General features: G+C 38.7%; 1 protein-coding gene across 1 annotated transcript in view; it reads right to left on the bottom strand.

Annotated features, from left to right (window-relative positions):
• LOC127570634 (plexin domain-containing protein 2-like) overlaps positions 1 to 18,651 on the bottom strand; it is a 348,836-nt gene that overhangs the window by 99,792 nt on the left and 230,393 nt on the right. Inside the window, 3 exon segments of the mRNA XM_052016376.1 lie at positions 9,737 to 9,836; positions 10,974 to 11,092; positions 12,470 to 12,592. Of these exon segments, the coding sequence (XP_051872336.1) occupies positions 9,737 to 9,836; positions 10,974 to 11,092; positions 12,470 to 12,592 (342 nt within the window).

The following is an 18,651-nucleotide window of genomic DNA, read 5'->3' on the forward strand; positions in this document are numbered from 1 at the left end:
GTGCATGATTCATTGAAAGTGGCTACACAGATAGACAGGGTGGTTAAAAAGGCTTATGGAATGCTTGCATTTATTAATCGAGGTATTGAGTATAGGAGTCAAGAAGTTATGATGCATGGTTAGGCCGCATTTAAGAGTATTGCGTGCAATTCTTGTCACTTCACTATAGGAAGGATGTCGAGGCTTTAGAGAGGGTGCAGAGGAGGTTTACAAGGATGCTGCCTGGATTAGAGGGCATGTGCTATCAGGAGAGGCTGGACAAACTTGAGCTCTTTTCTCTGGAGTGGCAGAGGCTGAGGGGTGATCTGTTGGAAGTGTGTAAAATTATGAGGGGCATAGATAGGGTGGACAAGCAATATCTTTTTCCCATTATTGAGTGATCCAATACCAGAGGGCATGCATTTAAGGTGAGAGGGGGTAGGTTCAGAACAGACGTGAGGGGGTGTGTTTTTTACTGAGAGAGTGGTGGATGCCTGGAATGTGTTGCCTGATAGGGTGGTGGAGGCAGAGTCATTGGGGGTTTTCAAGAAGGGCTTGGATGGGCACATGAATGAGAGGAAAATAGAGGGATATGGGCATTCTGTAGGCAGGAGGGAATAGCTATGTCGGCACAACATTGTGGGCCAAAGGGCCTGTTCTGTGCTGTACTGTTCCATGTTCTATGTTCTAAGTACTGGTCCTGTCTGTGATGCCCAGGTGCTAAAAGTGAATAAATTAAAAAAGAAACTTTAACTGTGGGGTGATCATGTCCTGAAAAATGCTGTCCATATACACACAATAGACTTGTGGGGGTTCTGCTGTGAAATCAGCTACCATTCCAGGTCTGAAATCTGAGTCTTGAGTTTCTCCTGGATGTATGGGTACAAGGAGCATAAAAGAGCCAGGTAAAGGCCATCCCCACAAGAGGGAGTCTAACTACCTCGATAGCTGAGTCCCCCGTCATGAACATACTGAGGGTCAGGTGGCACAAGATCTGCATTCAGCAGTCCTGAGGAACCCTGTCAGGGTCTAACTATTTTAGTAACTAAAAAAAACCTACAGGTCTCTCAGCTTAGCACTTAACGCTTGGCTGCTTTACCTACTTACTTAATTAAATAATTGTTATTTCCTTCTTAATTTAATCATATTTAATTGCAAATATTTTCAACACTAAGCAGCATTTCTTTCCCCTCCCCTTTGCTCAATTCCCATGCTTAACAAATTCCCAACTTCCATGAAAGTGCAGTTGATTGGACCTGCATTCTGTGCAGCCATTCTCAGTCTGTCTAACTATGTCTACAACAGCACCATCATTTATTTAGCCGGCTGTGTCAGCATCTGAATCAGGGGTACTGGAAATCACCACATTCACAAATTCCCCAGGTCTCTGCAAGCTTCTCGGCCTGGTTTCCATTAGCACAGAATGTAATACAAAGTAAGAGTATTGTGGTCAATATTTATCCCTCACCTGCTGTTACTAAAATAATTTATTGGACATTTTCTCATTTGTGCTTGTGGGACTTTGCAGTGTGCAAATTGATTGACCTACATTACAGTAGTGACTACACTTCAAAGGTACTTTGTAGGCTGTGATTCACTTTGAGAGAACACAAGGTCATGAAAGGGTTTGCAAAATGTAAGTTTTTCTTTCTTTTTAATGATATAGACATTTAATTTGTTGTTTTCCCATCTTATTATTATCGAGCATACAGTTACACACTTCAAATAGATTTTGAAGTGAAATCATTAGTCTGTGGTTTGCTGCAGCCTGAACTTGTTGTGCTGAAAATGTGTTCATCATCAATACTATTTCTTGGCAGGTTTTTTCTTCCCAGTTTGGATACTTTTTGAGCTTCCTTACTAACATCAAACAAATGCAGGAAGTTTCCTCAGTGCACTTAATTACAATCCAACAAAAAATTGTGTTTGTCATTCATCTCATTGACACTGGTGCAGCTTGTGGCATTCGAAATAGCTGGTGTGATTTACAGTAATTCACAGTATGGCAAGTGCTTTAATAAGATGGTAAGATGTCAAATGAATGCAAATCCCTATTTCTTACTGTGACACTCATGCGTTTTTCAGTTATGTATGCCTGTTGGATATTATAGGTGAATATAAAATGTAATGAGGCACTGATGCCAAAAGCCCATATTCTGCATTCAGATGATCAGTCTCAGCTGGAACAGCAGCTGGAATGTTGTCGTAAGCCTCAGTGAGCAGAAACTACAGATAGGGAAGTCTAGTGGGACTCTTACCCCCATTGGTATTTGTGCCCTTTACTAGTAAATGGCTGTGGAATGTTAAATAAATTTTTCTGTGAGCAATGATACCTCTCACAAATAACTATTCCAGTTTTTAAATTGTGAATGCCATACACTTAATTAACTAATAGCCAAAATATAATTATGGCAATGATGTCCATTGTTTTTATTTTGGCCTCTATGCACGATGTGGATACAGTCCCTGATTTATGAACATATAATTTATGTATTTTTATTATAATGCCACTGACTCCTTTGGGTATGTGCCTTTGATTTACGAAGGTAATTTTCACAATCATGAGTAGAGCCCCACTCCTGATGCATGGGAATATATGGTACCAAAATGCCCTTAAAATCGATCTTGCAGCTTTCTTGATTTAATGAGATTTACCCTAACAAAGAAGTTTTCCTGGAATGCAACCTTTGATCATAGACCATAAGACATAGGAGCAGAATTAGGGCATTCGGCCCATCAAGACTGCTCCACCATTCGATCATGGCTGATTTATTTTTCCCACTCAACCCCATTCTCCTGCCTTCTCCCCGTAACCTTTAATGCCCTTACTAGTCAAGAACCTATCAACCTCCGCTTTACATATACCCAAATACATGGCCTCCACAGCCGTCTGTGGCAACGAATTCCACAGATTCACCACCCTCTGGCAAAAGAAATTCCCCATCATCTCTGTTCTAAAGGGACATCTTTCTATTCTGAGGCTGTTCCCTCTGGTCCTAGACCCTCCCACTACTGGAAACACCCTCTTCACGTCCACTCTATCCAGGCCTTTCAATATTCGCTAGGTTTCAATGAGATCCCCCCCCCCCCCCCCCCCCATCCTTCTAAACTCCAGTGAGTACAGGCCCAGAGCCATCAAATGCTCCTCATATGTTAACCCTTTCATTCCTGGGATCATTCTTGTAAACCTCCTCTGGACTCTTTCCAATGCCAGCACATCCTTCCTTAGATATGGGGCCCAAAACTGCTCACAATACTCCAAATGTGTTCTGACCAACGCCTTAAAAAGCCTCTGCATTACATTCTTGCTTTTATTGTCTAGTCCTCGCGAAATGAATGCTAACATTGCATTTTCCTTCCTTACTACTGACTCAACCTGCAAGTTAACCTTTGGGGAATCCTGCACTAGGACTCCCAAGTCCCTTTGCACCTCCAATTTCTGAATTTGCTCCCCGTTTAGAAAACAGTCTATGTCTTTATTCCTTCTCCCAAAGTGCATGACCGTACACTTCCCTACACTATACTCCATCTGCCACTTCTTTGCCCATTCTCCCAACCTAAGTCCTTCTGCAGACTCCTTGTTTCCTCAACACTACCTGCCCGTCCGCCTATCTTTGTATCATCTGCAAATTTGGCCACAAAGCCCTCAATTCCATCATCCAGATCATTAACATATATTGTGAAAAGTAGCGGACCCAACGCAGACCCCTGCAGAACATCACTAGTCACCGGCAGCCAACCAGAAAAGGCCCCTCTATTCCCACTCTTTTCCTTCTGCCAGTCAGCCAATCTTCTATCCATGCTAGTACCTTTCCTGTGATACCATGGGCTCCTATCTTGTTTAGCAGCCTCATGTGGAGCACCTTGTCAAAGGCCTTCAGAAAATCCAAGTAAACAACATCCACTGACTCTCCTTTGTTAATCCTGTCTGTTACTTCCTCAAAGAATTCCAGCAGATTTGTCTTTGGTAGATCGGGGATTGGCTCTATTTTATTCTGTGTGTCTTTATGTGTGGCTATACTGTGATCCTGTTGGGTAGGAAGTTCAGGAAATCTACTGCTCCGTAACAATGACCAGAATGCTCAGTAGCAGAAGCTAGAAGGCACTGCAAGTATACAGATTAAATCTTCTACCTTGGAAAGAAATTTCTTACTATTTTTATTTCTATGTATTATGTCTTAAAGCATTTGTGGACACATTGCAACCCAGTGATGAAAATGGGATCAGGTAGTTTTTCTTTGGGATTGTTGAAGGGTACTGATGAAACTCACTTGGCATATTTTAGGTGTGTATGTTGCATCCAGATTGATTTTGTTTTTGTGTGGTGTATCGCTGTGACAAACCACATGGAATCCTATTTATCCAAGGCCTCCATGTGTACTGATGAGAGTAGATAACACTGCAATGCACAGGGGCAAAGGACAGTGGCATTGGCTTATTACTGGACTGCGTTACACACCAAATGTAGTGTTCACATCACTGTTGAATAGAAACAGGATAACATGGCTGCCCTGACAGGGTATAAAAGGAGCCTCAATGTATATGATTGGGCTCAGGAAACGTCCAGCTCATATATTGAATAAGTGGACATTTTTTTTAAAGAGAAGAATATCGTGGGGATTGAAAGAGAAAGTTGTTCCAAAGGCAAGGTATAGAAGAATATGGACCTAATACAAGCAAATGGGATTAGTATAGATGGTCGTCATGGACATAGCAGGCTGAAGGGTCTGGTTCCGTGCTGTACAACTCTATGACAGCCCAGGCTGATGAGATAAGTCAGTGTGCAAAAGCAGCATTCCCCATGTTGATCTGATGGAGATTGGTATAGAAGCATGAGGAATGCTGACAAACCTTCTCACACCATGCAAGTACAAAATAGCTTCCTTAACAGAAACTGGAAAATTACTTTAATTCAAAGTCGTTATAAAAAGCTGAAGGTTTGGGTTGAGAAGTCACATTGTTTCATTAAAGAACTTCTTCCCCTGGAAAACCTGGTGACTTCTTGGATTGTGCCTTAAACAATAGGAGTGTGTGTGGTCTGGTGGATGAACAAGTTTAATTAAAGTTGTTATGTTTGCAAACACTGACATTTGAACTTGCATGTAAAATTGGGGTGTTATCTAAGAATGCTTGAGAATGATGATCCACCATAGGGGCTTGCATAGTTACGATCCATTGCTGGAGAGATTTAGCAAAGCCTAAAGCAACAAAATCAAGTTTACAGCATAGTGATGAGACCAGTTCAGTCAGTTGCTATTGTGCAATGGCTAACACTCACTACAGCTTATCAGTTTAGGACATTCAGGTAGTTCAGCTGATAATAGAATGACCATGTCTCAAGAGCCTGCAGATCCAAGCAAAGACAAGCAATAAAGGCAATTTCAATGGTAATTTAGAACAATAATAAAAAAGACTTCATGGTTTGAAGTTCATTCAGACTATAACAAACTGGAATTATATAATATCTATCCCACAAGCAGTAACAGCAGCAAAGAGACTTTTGGGAAAAAGGTGTAGGTTAACAACCAATGGATTGACATGGAAATTGATACTGTCATCGACTAAATGTTAATGACACAAGGCAAATTGAGCCAGGTACCATTGCTGGAAAACAGTCCCATTGAAAACTTCCTCTGACAAAGTTTTATAAACATGACGGCAAATGAAGTGAACAGTGGAACACAACAGATAGCAATCAAATTTTGAAAATAGGCTGATCATAATGGGAGAAGGACTGGAAGAGACATCTCATGCTCGATTGGAAAATTATTTTCTGCAGTGACGTTTTAAAGTTGGTATATGGTTGGAAAGGCGTGATGAACTGTTGGAAGATCACTATGCTAACATAACATGATACAATGTGCACATTTGCAACAGATCAGATGCAGAGCTGGTCTGTTACAAGCCCAGTCCAGATCGGAATTAGACAGGCTGGAATAAATGGTGGACTTGTAAAAACCGACCAGAGTGAGTGGCTCACCACAATAGTGGTCATGCCCTAAGGCAGACAGTACAGTGCATCTGTGTGGAGACTAAAAACACACAGTAAATCAAGCTGAAGGTAATGAGTAATATCCATTAGCCACTGTACAAAATTTGAAAGCTGAGTCAGCAGGAAAAAAATATGTTCACAAAACTGGACCCTTACAATCGAAAGTCGACAAAGATAGTGAAAAGCGTCTGCCCACTGGCACACAAATATGACTCCACTAACACATGAATTTTTTTTCTGAGCTGTAAGACATTTGTTCAAGACTCTCCAGGCCATGATGCATAAGATTTTGTAGGGAATGGATCATTGCTTTTGTAACCAAGCTGATCTGTTGATTTCCATGTGCATATAAGCAGATAATCTTGTCACTTGGGTGGATGTGTTCAGGAGATTATATATGAGCACAGTGTAAAACTTAAACAAAGTAAATTTGCATTTTCGATATGAAAATTAGTGCAGCTTGGATTGAAGGTTGATGCCTTCAAACAGTGAAGGAAAGAGTAGAAGTCATCACCAATGTGAAACTGTTTGTTTTCGCAAAATTCTGTCCTTGCTCAATTGTGCACAAACATTCTTGTCCAGGTGTGGCACATAGGTTGCTGCAAATCTGCTCTTTTTTTTTGGTTCTGTATGCAGCTTACAAATTTTTGGGTTTAGAATGCAGGTGGTCTGTATTACAGCTTCATTAGATTGGAGTGAAAGGTCAATCCATCAACGAATGGCTCCTTAGATTGATGGAATAACACTTGACTTCAGTGCCTGAATCACCTTGCAAATAGCAACTGAACTCTTTGCCTTTCTGAAGATGCGAAAAGTATTTGGCATTCAATGTAAATTGGTACATGAAAACGTTTTGAATTGCTGGAAGTTTCCAGGAAAGTTGTAACATAACAGTGATATACTCACGTTATAAAGCACATCAGATCTCAGTGCAAAAATCCAAGGAAATCACAGGGCATATTGGGACAGTTTTCAGATAACTCTGTACTTTCTTGGGAGTTTGTACTTCTTCACTGATATCTCTGCTAATCCTCCAAAGTGTGTCTCTGTAACCCAAACTCATTCAAAAACAGTCTGAAATTTTCTGGATTTACTCCAGTTCTCTTATAGAGGCCAGTTACTCCACCCAGTCCAACTGCAGGTGGATCCATTGTCACCTGCTAACCGTGTAAAGAGCGGTTCTTATGTGAGTCTTAATTAAGGAGGGCTGCTCAAGTTATGCAACTCCACCTCTACATCTTTTTTGTTTTGCTGACTCTCTGTGAAGTGCTTTGGAATGTCCTGAGAATCTAATAGCTGCAACATAAATAGATGACTTTCTTTTATTTATACCAAAGTGCTGATACTGTAAACTGATATTGCAACCATAAACTGTATAGGTTATAGGGCACAATATAGAATCATGATGAGTCTGCATCAGGAAGTGGTGCAAGTGCAAGCATTAGTTCAGGATCAGGATTAGTTTCTAATAGCAGAGTGCAGGTGAGTCTGCATCTGAGAAGTCACAGGCAAAAGAGGTGGGTGATAATGGGGGTTGGAAGAGCCAGGAAATCAGTCATAATCACGGCAGTGTAGCGATTAGCGTAACGCTATTACAGCGCCAGTGACCCGGGTTCAATTCCTGCTGCTGTTTGTAAGGAGTTTGTACATTCTCCCTGTGTCTGTGTGGGTTTCCTCTGGGTGCTCTGGTTTCCTCCCACATTCCAAAGACATATGGGTTAGGAGCTGTGGGCATGCTATGTTGGTGCTGAAAGAGTGGTGACACTTGCGGGCTGCCCCCAGCACATTCTCAGTAATGCAAAAAGACGCTTTTTATTCTGTTTCGATGTACATGTGACTAATATAAATACATATCAATAATGGAAAAATGGGATCAAGACACAAAATGGTCTATCCCTGTTCTTCTGTTCCCTGATGGAGTGATAATAAGATATCTTTATTAGTCACATGTACATCGAAACACACAGTGAAATACATCTTTTTGCGGAGTGTTCTGGGGGCAGCCCGCAAGTGTCGCCACACTTCTGGCGCCAACATAGCATGCCCACAACTTCCTCTATGATATGAGTAAATGATATCTGTTCACCAGTCAGGAACATACATCAACCGAGTGGTGTATAAGTATCTATTTAATGTAGAAATATTATTAGGGCTAGCTGATTGAGAATGAGTGTGCTAGGTTGTGGCATGAGGACGTATTTCAGGATTAAAACTAATTGCTAGTTTCAGTGCCTGCTAATAATAATTTTAAATAATGATAGCATCAGTGGTTAAGTTACAGGATTGATATTTAAAAGTCAGGATTTTGATCCAGAGACATGAGTTTGAATTGCAACATTGCTAATGGGTAGTTTAATTTTAGGTAATTAATAGAACTGGAATGAAAAGTTTGGAACAGTAATGGTGACTATAAAAACCTATCTTATTCACAAACATCATTTAAGGAAGGAGATTTACCATCTTTACCTAGTCTGGTTTATATGAAATTCCAAGAGTGCCAATATGATTAAGTCATTACTGTCTTCTGAAATGGTTCAAAGGACTATTCAGCTCAGGGGACAGTCAGGGTTGTGCAATGAATGCCATGGACATCTGCGTCCCTTGAATGAATAATTTAAAACAAAAGCAAAGCAAACAGTGGGGTTAAGTAATTGAACTCCTTTCAATACTTTTTACTGTTCTAAATCAGTTTCTTTTACTAATTAAGAACTTAATTACGTTAATTTTACAATTGTTCTGCTATGTAATTGTTCATCCATAAGAATTTCTCCTCAGCCAATCATAGCCACATATTCAATTCCCACAATTTGAGATTTCTTGGCAAAACACATACTTAAAAAAAGCAATTTGTATACTTTAAAACATTAATTAGGGTGATATTTTTTCTGGGAAAGTTCATCATGTCATAATACCTAGAAAGATCAACCTCATATCTGACTAAACAACAAAAAATAATGTGTCAATAGAAATTATAAGCTGTATTACCATCAGACAAAGGCTAGGCAATTGAGATTCTCTCAGCATTTCAATGAACCTACAAATACGCTGAGGTGACTAGACTTTCATTTCATTCTGACAGTAATTGACTAGGGTTATGGTTGATTTAACATCTCTAAAAAGAAACCACCAGGCAGACACATACTTAAAGAACAGCTGACACTGAAGCTGCTCAGGCCAAATACACTTAACAGTTCTGACCAGCCATACTTTCATCATTATTACATGGGCTAACTCTTCCTTTCTGTGTATATACTCAATATACTCTGTGAATATCTGAGACCCCTACTGTTTCTATACCTTCTGATTACTTGCCCAGCATCCATGTCAGCTGAAGCTTGTCTGACCAGCCTGCCAGAACTGTAAAAGCAATCAACACAGCAGAATAAATATTGTCAACTAGTTCAGGTTTAATGGGCCAAAGGACTCTTTGCTATTTGATACCAGGATTTTATTTCTTTAACATAAGTGATTTAATATAATTTCCATTATTAACCTCTATGCCCTGCTTTTAGTGAATCTTAACTCTGCATATAATAGTTACTTGTAGAACAATAAACTAACCTATCTCACTAGCACATCTACGTATTCAACATTTCTGAAACTGAGCTTATGATTCAACTTCCAGATGTAAGATTTCTCATAAATACAGAACTTAATTTGAAACAAGCCTCTCATTTGGGAATGGACTGAAAGCTTCTCAGTACTGTTTTTTTTAGGCCTGTGCTGCACATTGTCTATTGAATGAATGAGTGTAATTTCACGTACTGGGAATCTGCTGGATCTTGTGGACGACCACAAATGCATCTGAAAGTCCAACTTTGACTGGATGATTTGCTGAGTTTATCTGCGTCACGGAGACAGGTATCTGGAGGACAAAATATTAATACATGTAGGATTCTTTCAAATGAATGGTTGTAATCCACTGTTCACTGCTATTGGCAACAAGTGGTTAGATTGGAATGAAACTGCATCCTCTCTGAGCTGATTACAAGATGCAAGACACCCTAAACCATAAAACTATCTTAGTCATCCAGTTGCAATTGTCTTCAGAAAACATTACTGCATTAGTAATATTCTGGCCCATATGTAAAGTATTAGAATTCTTATCTATAACATATCCATAAATCAACTTCCATTTCAGAATCACCCATGTACAGCTTACACTAATCAGCAAATGATTGAATCATCAATTTGAACAAAGCTCTCTTTGTAAACAACTTTCTGTAAAATAAATGGATTGAAATACCTGATAAAAGGAATGTTACAAACGGTGAGTGCTAAAATTGATTAGCCACTTTCTATGCAAAATAAAGGTAATGAGAATTTTTCATTTTTTCTTAATTTTGACAACTGCTTAGAGATATAATTTTTTCCTTGAGACTTTAGGTGGGGAAAGACGCAAAAGCATGCAGCTTACTTTGTAGAAATACTTTGGAATGTCTCAAAATGAAATACAGAAATCTAAAATCTGAGAACTTACAAGAACAATGAAATATTTTTATGAAGTAACAGTACTGATCTCTTGTTTATTATTTTTACATTTTGACTTCAGGGATATTCCTTGAAAACACTGAGAAAAATTAATACAATTTTTTTGCCATTATTGCTTTAGATACTGTCAGATACAGAATGCCCTTTGCAGGCAGTAAATGTAACAGCAATAGAGTGATCACCTTTCAAACGTAATTTCATTACGATTAGAATGCGGCACGAAATTTCAGACAGCTCCCCCACCCCCACCTTCTGCACCACCCGGTTCTAGGAGACAAATTAGATCCAAGTCATTAAATCAATAAAGGTCAAACAAAGTACAACCCTAATTTGTCAAAATTAATTTGCCTAAAAATGACTGGTTGTGAATGGAAGAACTGCTCATCTATTCTTACCTGACTTCAAAGCTATTTTTATGAGGTTAATAAGTTCTATCCACAGGAAAAAACATACACTCAAATACACGAATACTCTGCATTTCCTAGAATTAACACAGAGCTGAAAAACTCACCTCTTTGTAACCAAAGACAATCCGTCCATCGTTGTGTAGGGTGGCCTGGAAGGTGAAGCTTCCTAAATCATAGTTATCCTGTAGATGAACATTGTCCCACTGCACAACCAGAGCAGTACCTGCATATCCAAATAAAAAATACATTAGTCCAAACAAGGCCCTTTAGTTGTGCAGTATCTTCTAGTTAATCTGTCGCACAGTACTGCCAGTTGTGCAGTGAGAACAGGTTACTGAGAAAAAGATGATTATTAACTATTTATGTCATGCATTTTCAGCATTTTATAAGAATAAAAGCATTTGCCATTTTTTAAATGAACAAAAAACACATTTGCTCCTCATGGCTCCAGTAGGAGACAGTGGTAGAATTGCTTCCAGGTTTTCTCTTGTGTGTCTTTGTTAGTAGATTGAAAGCACTTTCTTTTGATTTCTGCTGATATTTCACCAACGTTAAAGCCAGTGAAGGGATTGATAGCAGAGCACTGTGCAGTTTGAGGAGGAGGCAGTTGAAACATTGTCTACATACATTACAACACTAACCCAGGTTCTTCAATTCATTAGTGCTTGTGTCTATCCTCCAAATGAGCAGTAATCATAATCACTTTATCCTCTGTCTGAACCACCTATCTAACCGATTCTCAAATCATGACATGGACCTTGCTTCAATCACAAACTCTCACATCCTGGAGATTCTTGAATCTTAACTGGTGTGCATTGTTGAATGTTAAATAGTGTGCATCGTATTCTTTTCTTAAGTCTTACAGATGACTGAAAGACTTTGATTTGTTAAGAGATGTTGAATTGTCACCATTTCCAGCTCCTGTCCTTCTCCTGGAGCCGTGCTGTTGATTTGGCCGGTCCAGTTATGTTTCTGGTCAATAGTCACCTTGTGACGTTAATAGCAGGTATTGGCAATGATGGTTTAATTTAAAGCTTACTAGAAAGGTTTATTAGCCAGCAACTATGTTATATGTATAAATGCTACCTTCCACTACTCAGCCCAGAACTATATATTGTGCAGGACCAGATGTAGGCTGGCATGTACTGCCTCACTATGAAAGGATTATAAATTAACATTGTAACATTAAACTTTTTACAGCCCAAAGGTCACTCATGATGGGGAGTAGCCTTTGATGTAGATCTATTAGCAACTGTGCCCTGATGAAATTCTGAAAAAATCAGCTAAGCCATTTAGAAAGACAGGCGTTAGCAAAGATTGCTGTACATTAACATTAGAGATGATCTGCACATTTCAGCCTCATTGATTGTAAGTATTCAGTACAATCATTTGTAGATTTTTTGTCGGTGATTGTTCCAAGAGGCATCCCTTGACCAAGATCTAAGTTAGAAAGTTAACAGTAATCAAAGGACTCTGCCCATTATTCATACTTAGAACATACAAAAGGAATTTCGTGTCATATTTTGGGAAAGCAAAAAAAAATTGCACTTTTTGTGTTTAAATCAGTCCTACAAAGTGGTTTGATAAAACTAGTAATTACCATTGTCAAAGTATCTTACAGTCGAATTCCTGGATACACTTGGGTCAAAGTTGGCCATCAGTGGTGCAATATACTGAGTGGCTGTTAACATGCGGTGTACAACTTCACCTGTGTAGATAAAACCTACAAAAAAGAATATTATATGAAATTAGATCCATGATTCCTGACTTTGAAGCACATAAGTAATGCAATGCTCATTGAATGTTTAATGAACTATTTCTCTTCAACAAAAGGAATGAAAATCTCAAAGTAAACTATCACAAAAAGTTCAGTATTGAAATAAACTGTTATTTCTCTACCATATGAATATCCTGGGCCCATGTACAATCACATTCAAATTTTCATTTATTAAAAAAAGAAAAAAAACTGTATATTATGGAAATCTGAAATAAAAACAGAAAATGCTGGAAATAATCAGTAGGTTATGCCTCATTTATATAAACAAAATAATGAGGCCCTTTCGGCCCACCTTATTCATGCTGACCGTTATGGCTAGCTACACAAATCCCATTTGCCTACATTAGGCCCATTTCCCTCTCTGCCTGTCTTATCCAAGTACCTGTCCAAACGCCTTTTAAATGTTCTTATTGTATCTGCCTCCACCACCTCCTCTGGCAGCTTGTTCCAGATATTCACCACCCTCAGTGTGAAAAGCTTATCCTGCAGATCTCCTTTAAATTTCTCCCCTCTCACCTTAAACCTGTGCCCTCTGGTTCTAAACACCCTTGCCCTGGGAAAAGGACTTTGATTATTTTTCCTAGAAAAAATAACCTCTAATATGGTAACCTCTCAACCTTCTCCATGGTAGCAAGGTTTTCTTATGACGAAAGATTATGAAGGCTAGACTGTATCGGTTGAAGTTTTGAAGAAGGTCTTCAATGCAACATTTAGGATCTTGAGGGGTCTTGAAGGATGATTGCAGAAAGGATGTTTTCTCTTGTGGTACAGTCTAGGACCAGGCATTAGTAATTCAAAAAAATAATGGGTCATCCATTTAAAACAAGGATGAGGTGAATTTTTATTCTCTTAAAGGTTTGTGAGTCTTTAGAGCTCTCTTCCAAATAGGGTGGTGGAAGTCAAGTCTTTGAATATTTTTAAGGCAGATATGGATAGATACTTGATAGGCAAGTGGGTGAAAGGTTACTATGAGTAGATGGGATTGCCAGAGTTGAGGTTAAGTCACATCACGCATGATCTTATTAAATGGTACAGTAGATCTGAAGGGTTGAGTGGCCTCCTCCTGCCCCTAATTCACGTGAATGCCTTGACAGATTGACTGTGTGCCCCAGAAAGGGAACACAGAATGCAGATCATTAGCATTCCTTGTTCTTGTCTGTATAGTTTGTTAATTTTTCTTACTGCCTCCTGTACATACTTTTTAGTCTCTATCTATTGGCTTTGTCAATTTGCAACTGTGCCCTTTACATTTGGTAGGCACGTGTATAATGAACAAATCTACATGCATTTACTTTTATAGATCGGTTTGGAAACATACCAGTGGGTTTTTGTTCAATATTTTTTAAAATAGCCCATCCTCTCCAGAATAGTGGGGAATAACCCATTCAATATCAATGATTAGACTAGATCTCTGCTTTTTCCCATCGATGCAAGGTAATGTGACATTGAACTCTGGCAATTGCAACTGTTGAATAAATTATTGGATGCCATGTATTTCCTGCTCCAGAGAATTTTATTCACATGATAAGTTATTTTTGGAAAAGTATCAAGGAGATCTTTAGTAATCTGAAGAGCTCTGTATTGCTCCAGAAATGCTTAGATTGTTGGGGACTGATACCTTCAGGCAAGAAAAGTCTAGTCTTGAATGAATATGTACATTTTTACACAACTGAAACATATGTTCCACAGCAAAATAAGTGTCATATTTTCAGATATATCGGTAGGAATCCTTTCAGAAAATGAGATTCTACTTTTACTAAACAAAATGACAGTCAGTTTGTTGCACAATTAACACTACCAAGGTCACTATATTACTTAAGTAAATGAGATAAAGTATGAAATTGTTAGCTTAATAGTCCAATATCCATTGTAAGAAAGCTACCAGATTTTATTATAGGACAAATGTGAGCTGACCAGGGAGAATTAGCCTGGAATTGTAAAGAATAAATTTAAAGAAAATGCATGAATGTTTTTAGGTTGTAACTAAAGTGGCCTTAAAATAAGACAGTATCAATGGATCTCAGTTATAAGGATTTCCAGAGACAATGAACAAGATTCCAGATAAAAGGCTCAACAAAAATAAAACAATATGCAATTAGAACTTGGGATAGAGGTTTGTTTTGGAGTAAGGAGATCAAGATTAGGGGTAGTGACTATGTACTCTATGTTACTTCCCCTTTGCTTTATTTAAAATTATTTGAATAGGGAAGGATGTGATTGCACTGGAGAGGGCTCAGAGGAGGTTCACCAGGATGTTACCTGGGATGGAGCATTTCGCTTACGAGGAGAGGCTTGATGGACTGGGATTGTTTTCCTTGGAGCAGAGAAGGCTGAGGGGAGACCTGATAGAGGTATACAAAATTAAGAGAGACAAAGATTGGGTAGGTAATAAGACATTTTTCCCCATGGCAGAGGTGCCTAAGATCAGAGGGCATAGGTATGAGGTTTACCATATATATCTTGCTCCAGGGAATTTTACTCACTTGAAAAAGTGCAACAGCAGAGTAAGTGTTATGCTTTCAGGACTAAGATGTAGTGTTTCAGTTATAAGGAGCTATTGCACAAGGGAGTGGAGAAGGCTGCTGGAGGACCTGTTAGAGGTATACTATGAGGGTAGGTAGTAGGAAACCTTTTCCCAAAATAAGTTAAATTAAGTCTAATAGCTGCCAAGATTAAGTTTGAATTCCTTTGACTTTAAGTAGTGAATCGACAGAAGTGTTTATGATTATTAAATATATGTTGTAGGGTAGATGGGGAAAAATCATTTCCCATGGTGGTACAGTCCATAACAAGGGCCATAACCTTAATATCAACAGCTGGACTTTTCAGGTTTAATCTCTGAAGAAAACAATCTCTAAGATCCATACACCATGGTGATTTCCTGCTTTAATTATAAAAGCTCTAGATTTTTAAATACACTGTGAAAAGAGGCATATTGTAAAATATTCAGATTTGAGACCTGCATAGACTGATCATTACACACTACATTTTCACATCTAGGTGCAGCTATTATATCACGTTCCATTATTTGATAATAATAATATTTGAAAAGAAAAGTACCTTCAGTACTTTCTATCCTATGCCAAATGCTGGTGGCTGAAGGGAGCATTTACAGAAAGAACTCCTGTCATAGTGGTGTGCCTCTTCTGTCACCATATTCAACAAATAAGAGCATTCGTATTCAAAGCAACAAATCATCACGTGATGCAGGCTGTAATGATTGTTTTCTCCAATGTAAGTCCCAAAGAACCATGACAATTAATTCATCTTAATGCTTTCTTCTGGCAAAAGAAACCCGTGAAAATATCTATCCACATATTATAGAAGTTCTTTCTGAATATTGTCCAAGATATCCCCAAAAGAGAAGGCACTTACTGTCATAAACAATTGTTGTCAATTCCCGGTGTTTATGCTGCAGTTATTTGTGCATCTCAATGATCTTATTTTGAAATTCTACATTCTACTGACAATTTAAACAACTCTTGATGACATGAGCTGATCCATATTTATATGAACTACAGCTCATGTTCCATTTATATTATATCTTTAGTGCAGGATGTAAGTAGCTTGAGCAAAAATTGACTGTCGCCAACAAGCTAGAAATGATCTGTGATATGAATTTACTATGTTGCAGACAAATGCCTTAATGCCTTTTAATACTTATGGTTGAAAAAACCCAGGGTCTTTAGTGGCTACCTGTAATAGACACACCTGGAGGTCAGTTTGGGATCATGTAACAGCTTCAAATGCGAGACATGGGTTCTGAGCAAATGAAGTAAACAGAGCTCCTATGCAGAACTAATCAATGAGACTGATAATTTGTTAAATATTTTTATTTTATTTGTATCAAACTTGTTTTTCCATGAATATACTTGTTTAGCTTTAAAACTACATTTTGTGTTTATTATCAATGTCCAGGATTGCACAGTCATGCTGTGAATAGAGTGTTCTCACACAGCTCTAGCAATCTCGATTCAGTCCTGACCTTTGGTGCTGTTTATGTGGCATATTCATAATTACCCTGTGACTCCGTGAGTTTCTTCAGGGCACTCCAGTTACCTCCAAAATCCCTAAGATGTGCAAGTGGTAGGTCAACTGGCCACTGTAATTTGTTCCTCTTATGAAGGTTAGTGGTAGAAATTGGGAAGAGTTGATGGGGATGTGGGAAAAATAATTTGGATTCAGTGTTGGATTAGTGTAAATATATGTTTAATGGTCAGTGCAGACTTGGTGGCTGTTTCCTTGCTGTATGACTCAATGATTTATGACAAGGGGGTCTCAAAATGACCCGCAAGATCCCACAACTAAACTGGACATGAGTTTCTTCACATCTCAGACCTTGCATTGAGCAGAACAAGGAGGTTAACAGTGCTTGCTGGAATAATCTGAATATGCACAGTTAATCAAAAGTTAGAAAGTCACTGTATGGTTTGCTCCTCCACAAACTGTGGCAGACATGTGCCAACCTGAGAGGCCTGGTGCTGAAACCCATGTAAGGGAGGGAGTTCAAGCTGTTGATATTCCTCATCTCACTTCCACTCTGACCTATCGGTCTGTGGGCTCCTGTACTATCACAGTGAGGCCCACTGCAAGCTTGAGGAAAAGCATCTCATCTTCTGTCTGGGCATGTTGTAGCCTCTAGGACTCAATATTGAATCTACAACTTTAGGTATCTTGATTTCTCTATCTGTATCTGTCATTTTTCTGGAACATTAGCTCAACTTGCTTTCCTTTTTCTCTCACTGGGAGTGGAGGATATACCCAATCTTACCTACTGGGTGTGTCCTCCTGCTCTGCATTTTAGAACTCCTACATTATTTTGTCTAGCTTCTTTTATCTATGTTCTCACCCTCTAACTGCTCCCATTCACTCATTGACCGGATAACCTTGTTTACAGGTTATCTCCATGGCCACCCCGGTTTTACTCTATCAGAGACATCCCCCTTTCCCCCCACCCTCCCTGCAGCTCCAAGAGCCTCTTTTGTCTCCTTTTCAGTTCTGACGAAGGGTCTCCAACCTGAAACAATGACTTTGTTTCTCTTCCCACAGATGCAGCCTGATCTGCTGAGTATTTCCAGCATTTTATGTTTTTGTTTTACATTTCCAGTATCTGCACTTCTTTTTTGGTTTTCAAGGGATGGAGTTGCTGTGCTAACTCCAAGCACGTCACTAAGTATGTCATAAAGTGCCAGCTGAAGCAATTTCCTAATTCCATCCTTCTTTTGTACTCATTGCTATGCTTTCTGTGCATGATTTGATAATTCACAAATTTAATTATTCTTCCTGGTTTAGATGTCTTTAATTTAACTAATTGAAGAGACGTCCTCTACCTTGCCCCATTCACAGTCTGGTTCACCCAGACTCCCTTTAGAAAATGCTATATTGTGAATGTTTTTTGAATTTCCTAATTTGTCAGTCAAAAGGCCAAAAATAAAGTCTGTGAACAGTTGCAAGCATAATGAATGGTAAGCACAGTTCCTTTAGAAGTGACCGCAAAATTTAGGCCATTATATGACCCTTTCAGAAATCAATAAAATAGACTTTTGAAATAGCATAACAGCTACCTTTATTTCAATCAAGTCTTAAAGGTCAACAAAGGTTCCTGCTGCGGCTTAAGGTCGGATATCTGTCTCAATTCTCTCAGCTAATTGCACAAAGAGTCAATAACTTATCTTCAATTCAATTACCCAACTGCGCAATGAAAGTTCAAGTACAGTATTCTGGGATGTGTTGTTAACACTAACTGCATCCACACAAAATTTTTAATTTTTTAGGCTAAAGTGAAAGCAGATTACGCCAATATATCAAGAAAATGGAGAAGTCAGACTTCATACTGGCAGATGCACAAAAGGACTGATGGAAAACAACTAGAAAAGACAAATGTCAATTCAGATTAAGACTGAGTATCAGAAGTACTGCACCAACTCTACCACTTTGCTGCTGAAATATAATTTACCACAGAATTAGTTATACAACACCATATCCAAAACATGTGAACCAATACA

The sequence above is a fragment of the Pristis pectinata genome, chromosome 5 (genome assembly GCF_009764475.1).
Source record: "Pristis pectinata isolate sPriPec2 chromosome 5, sPriPec2.1.pri, whole genome shotgun sequence".
Classification (NCBI taxonomy): domain Eukaryota; kingdom Metazoa; phylum Chordata; class Chondrichthyes; order Rhinopristiformes; family Pristidae; genus Pristis; species Pristis pectinata.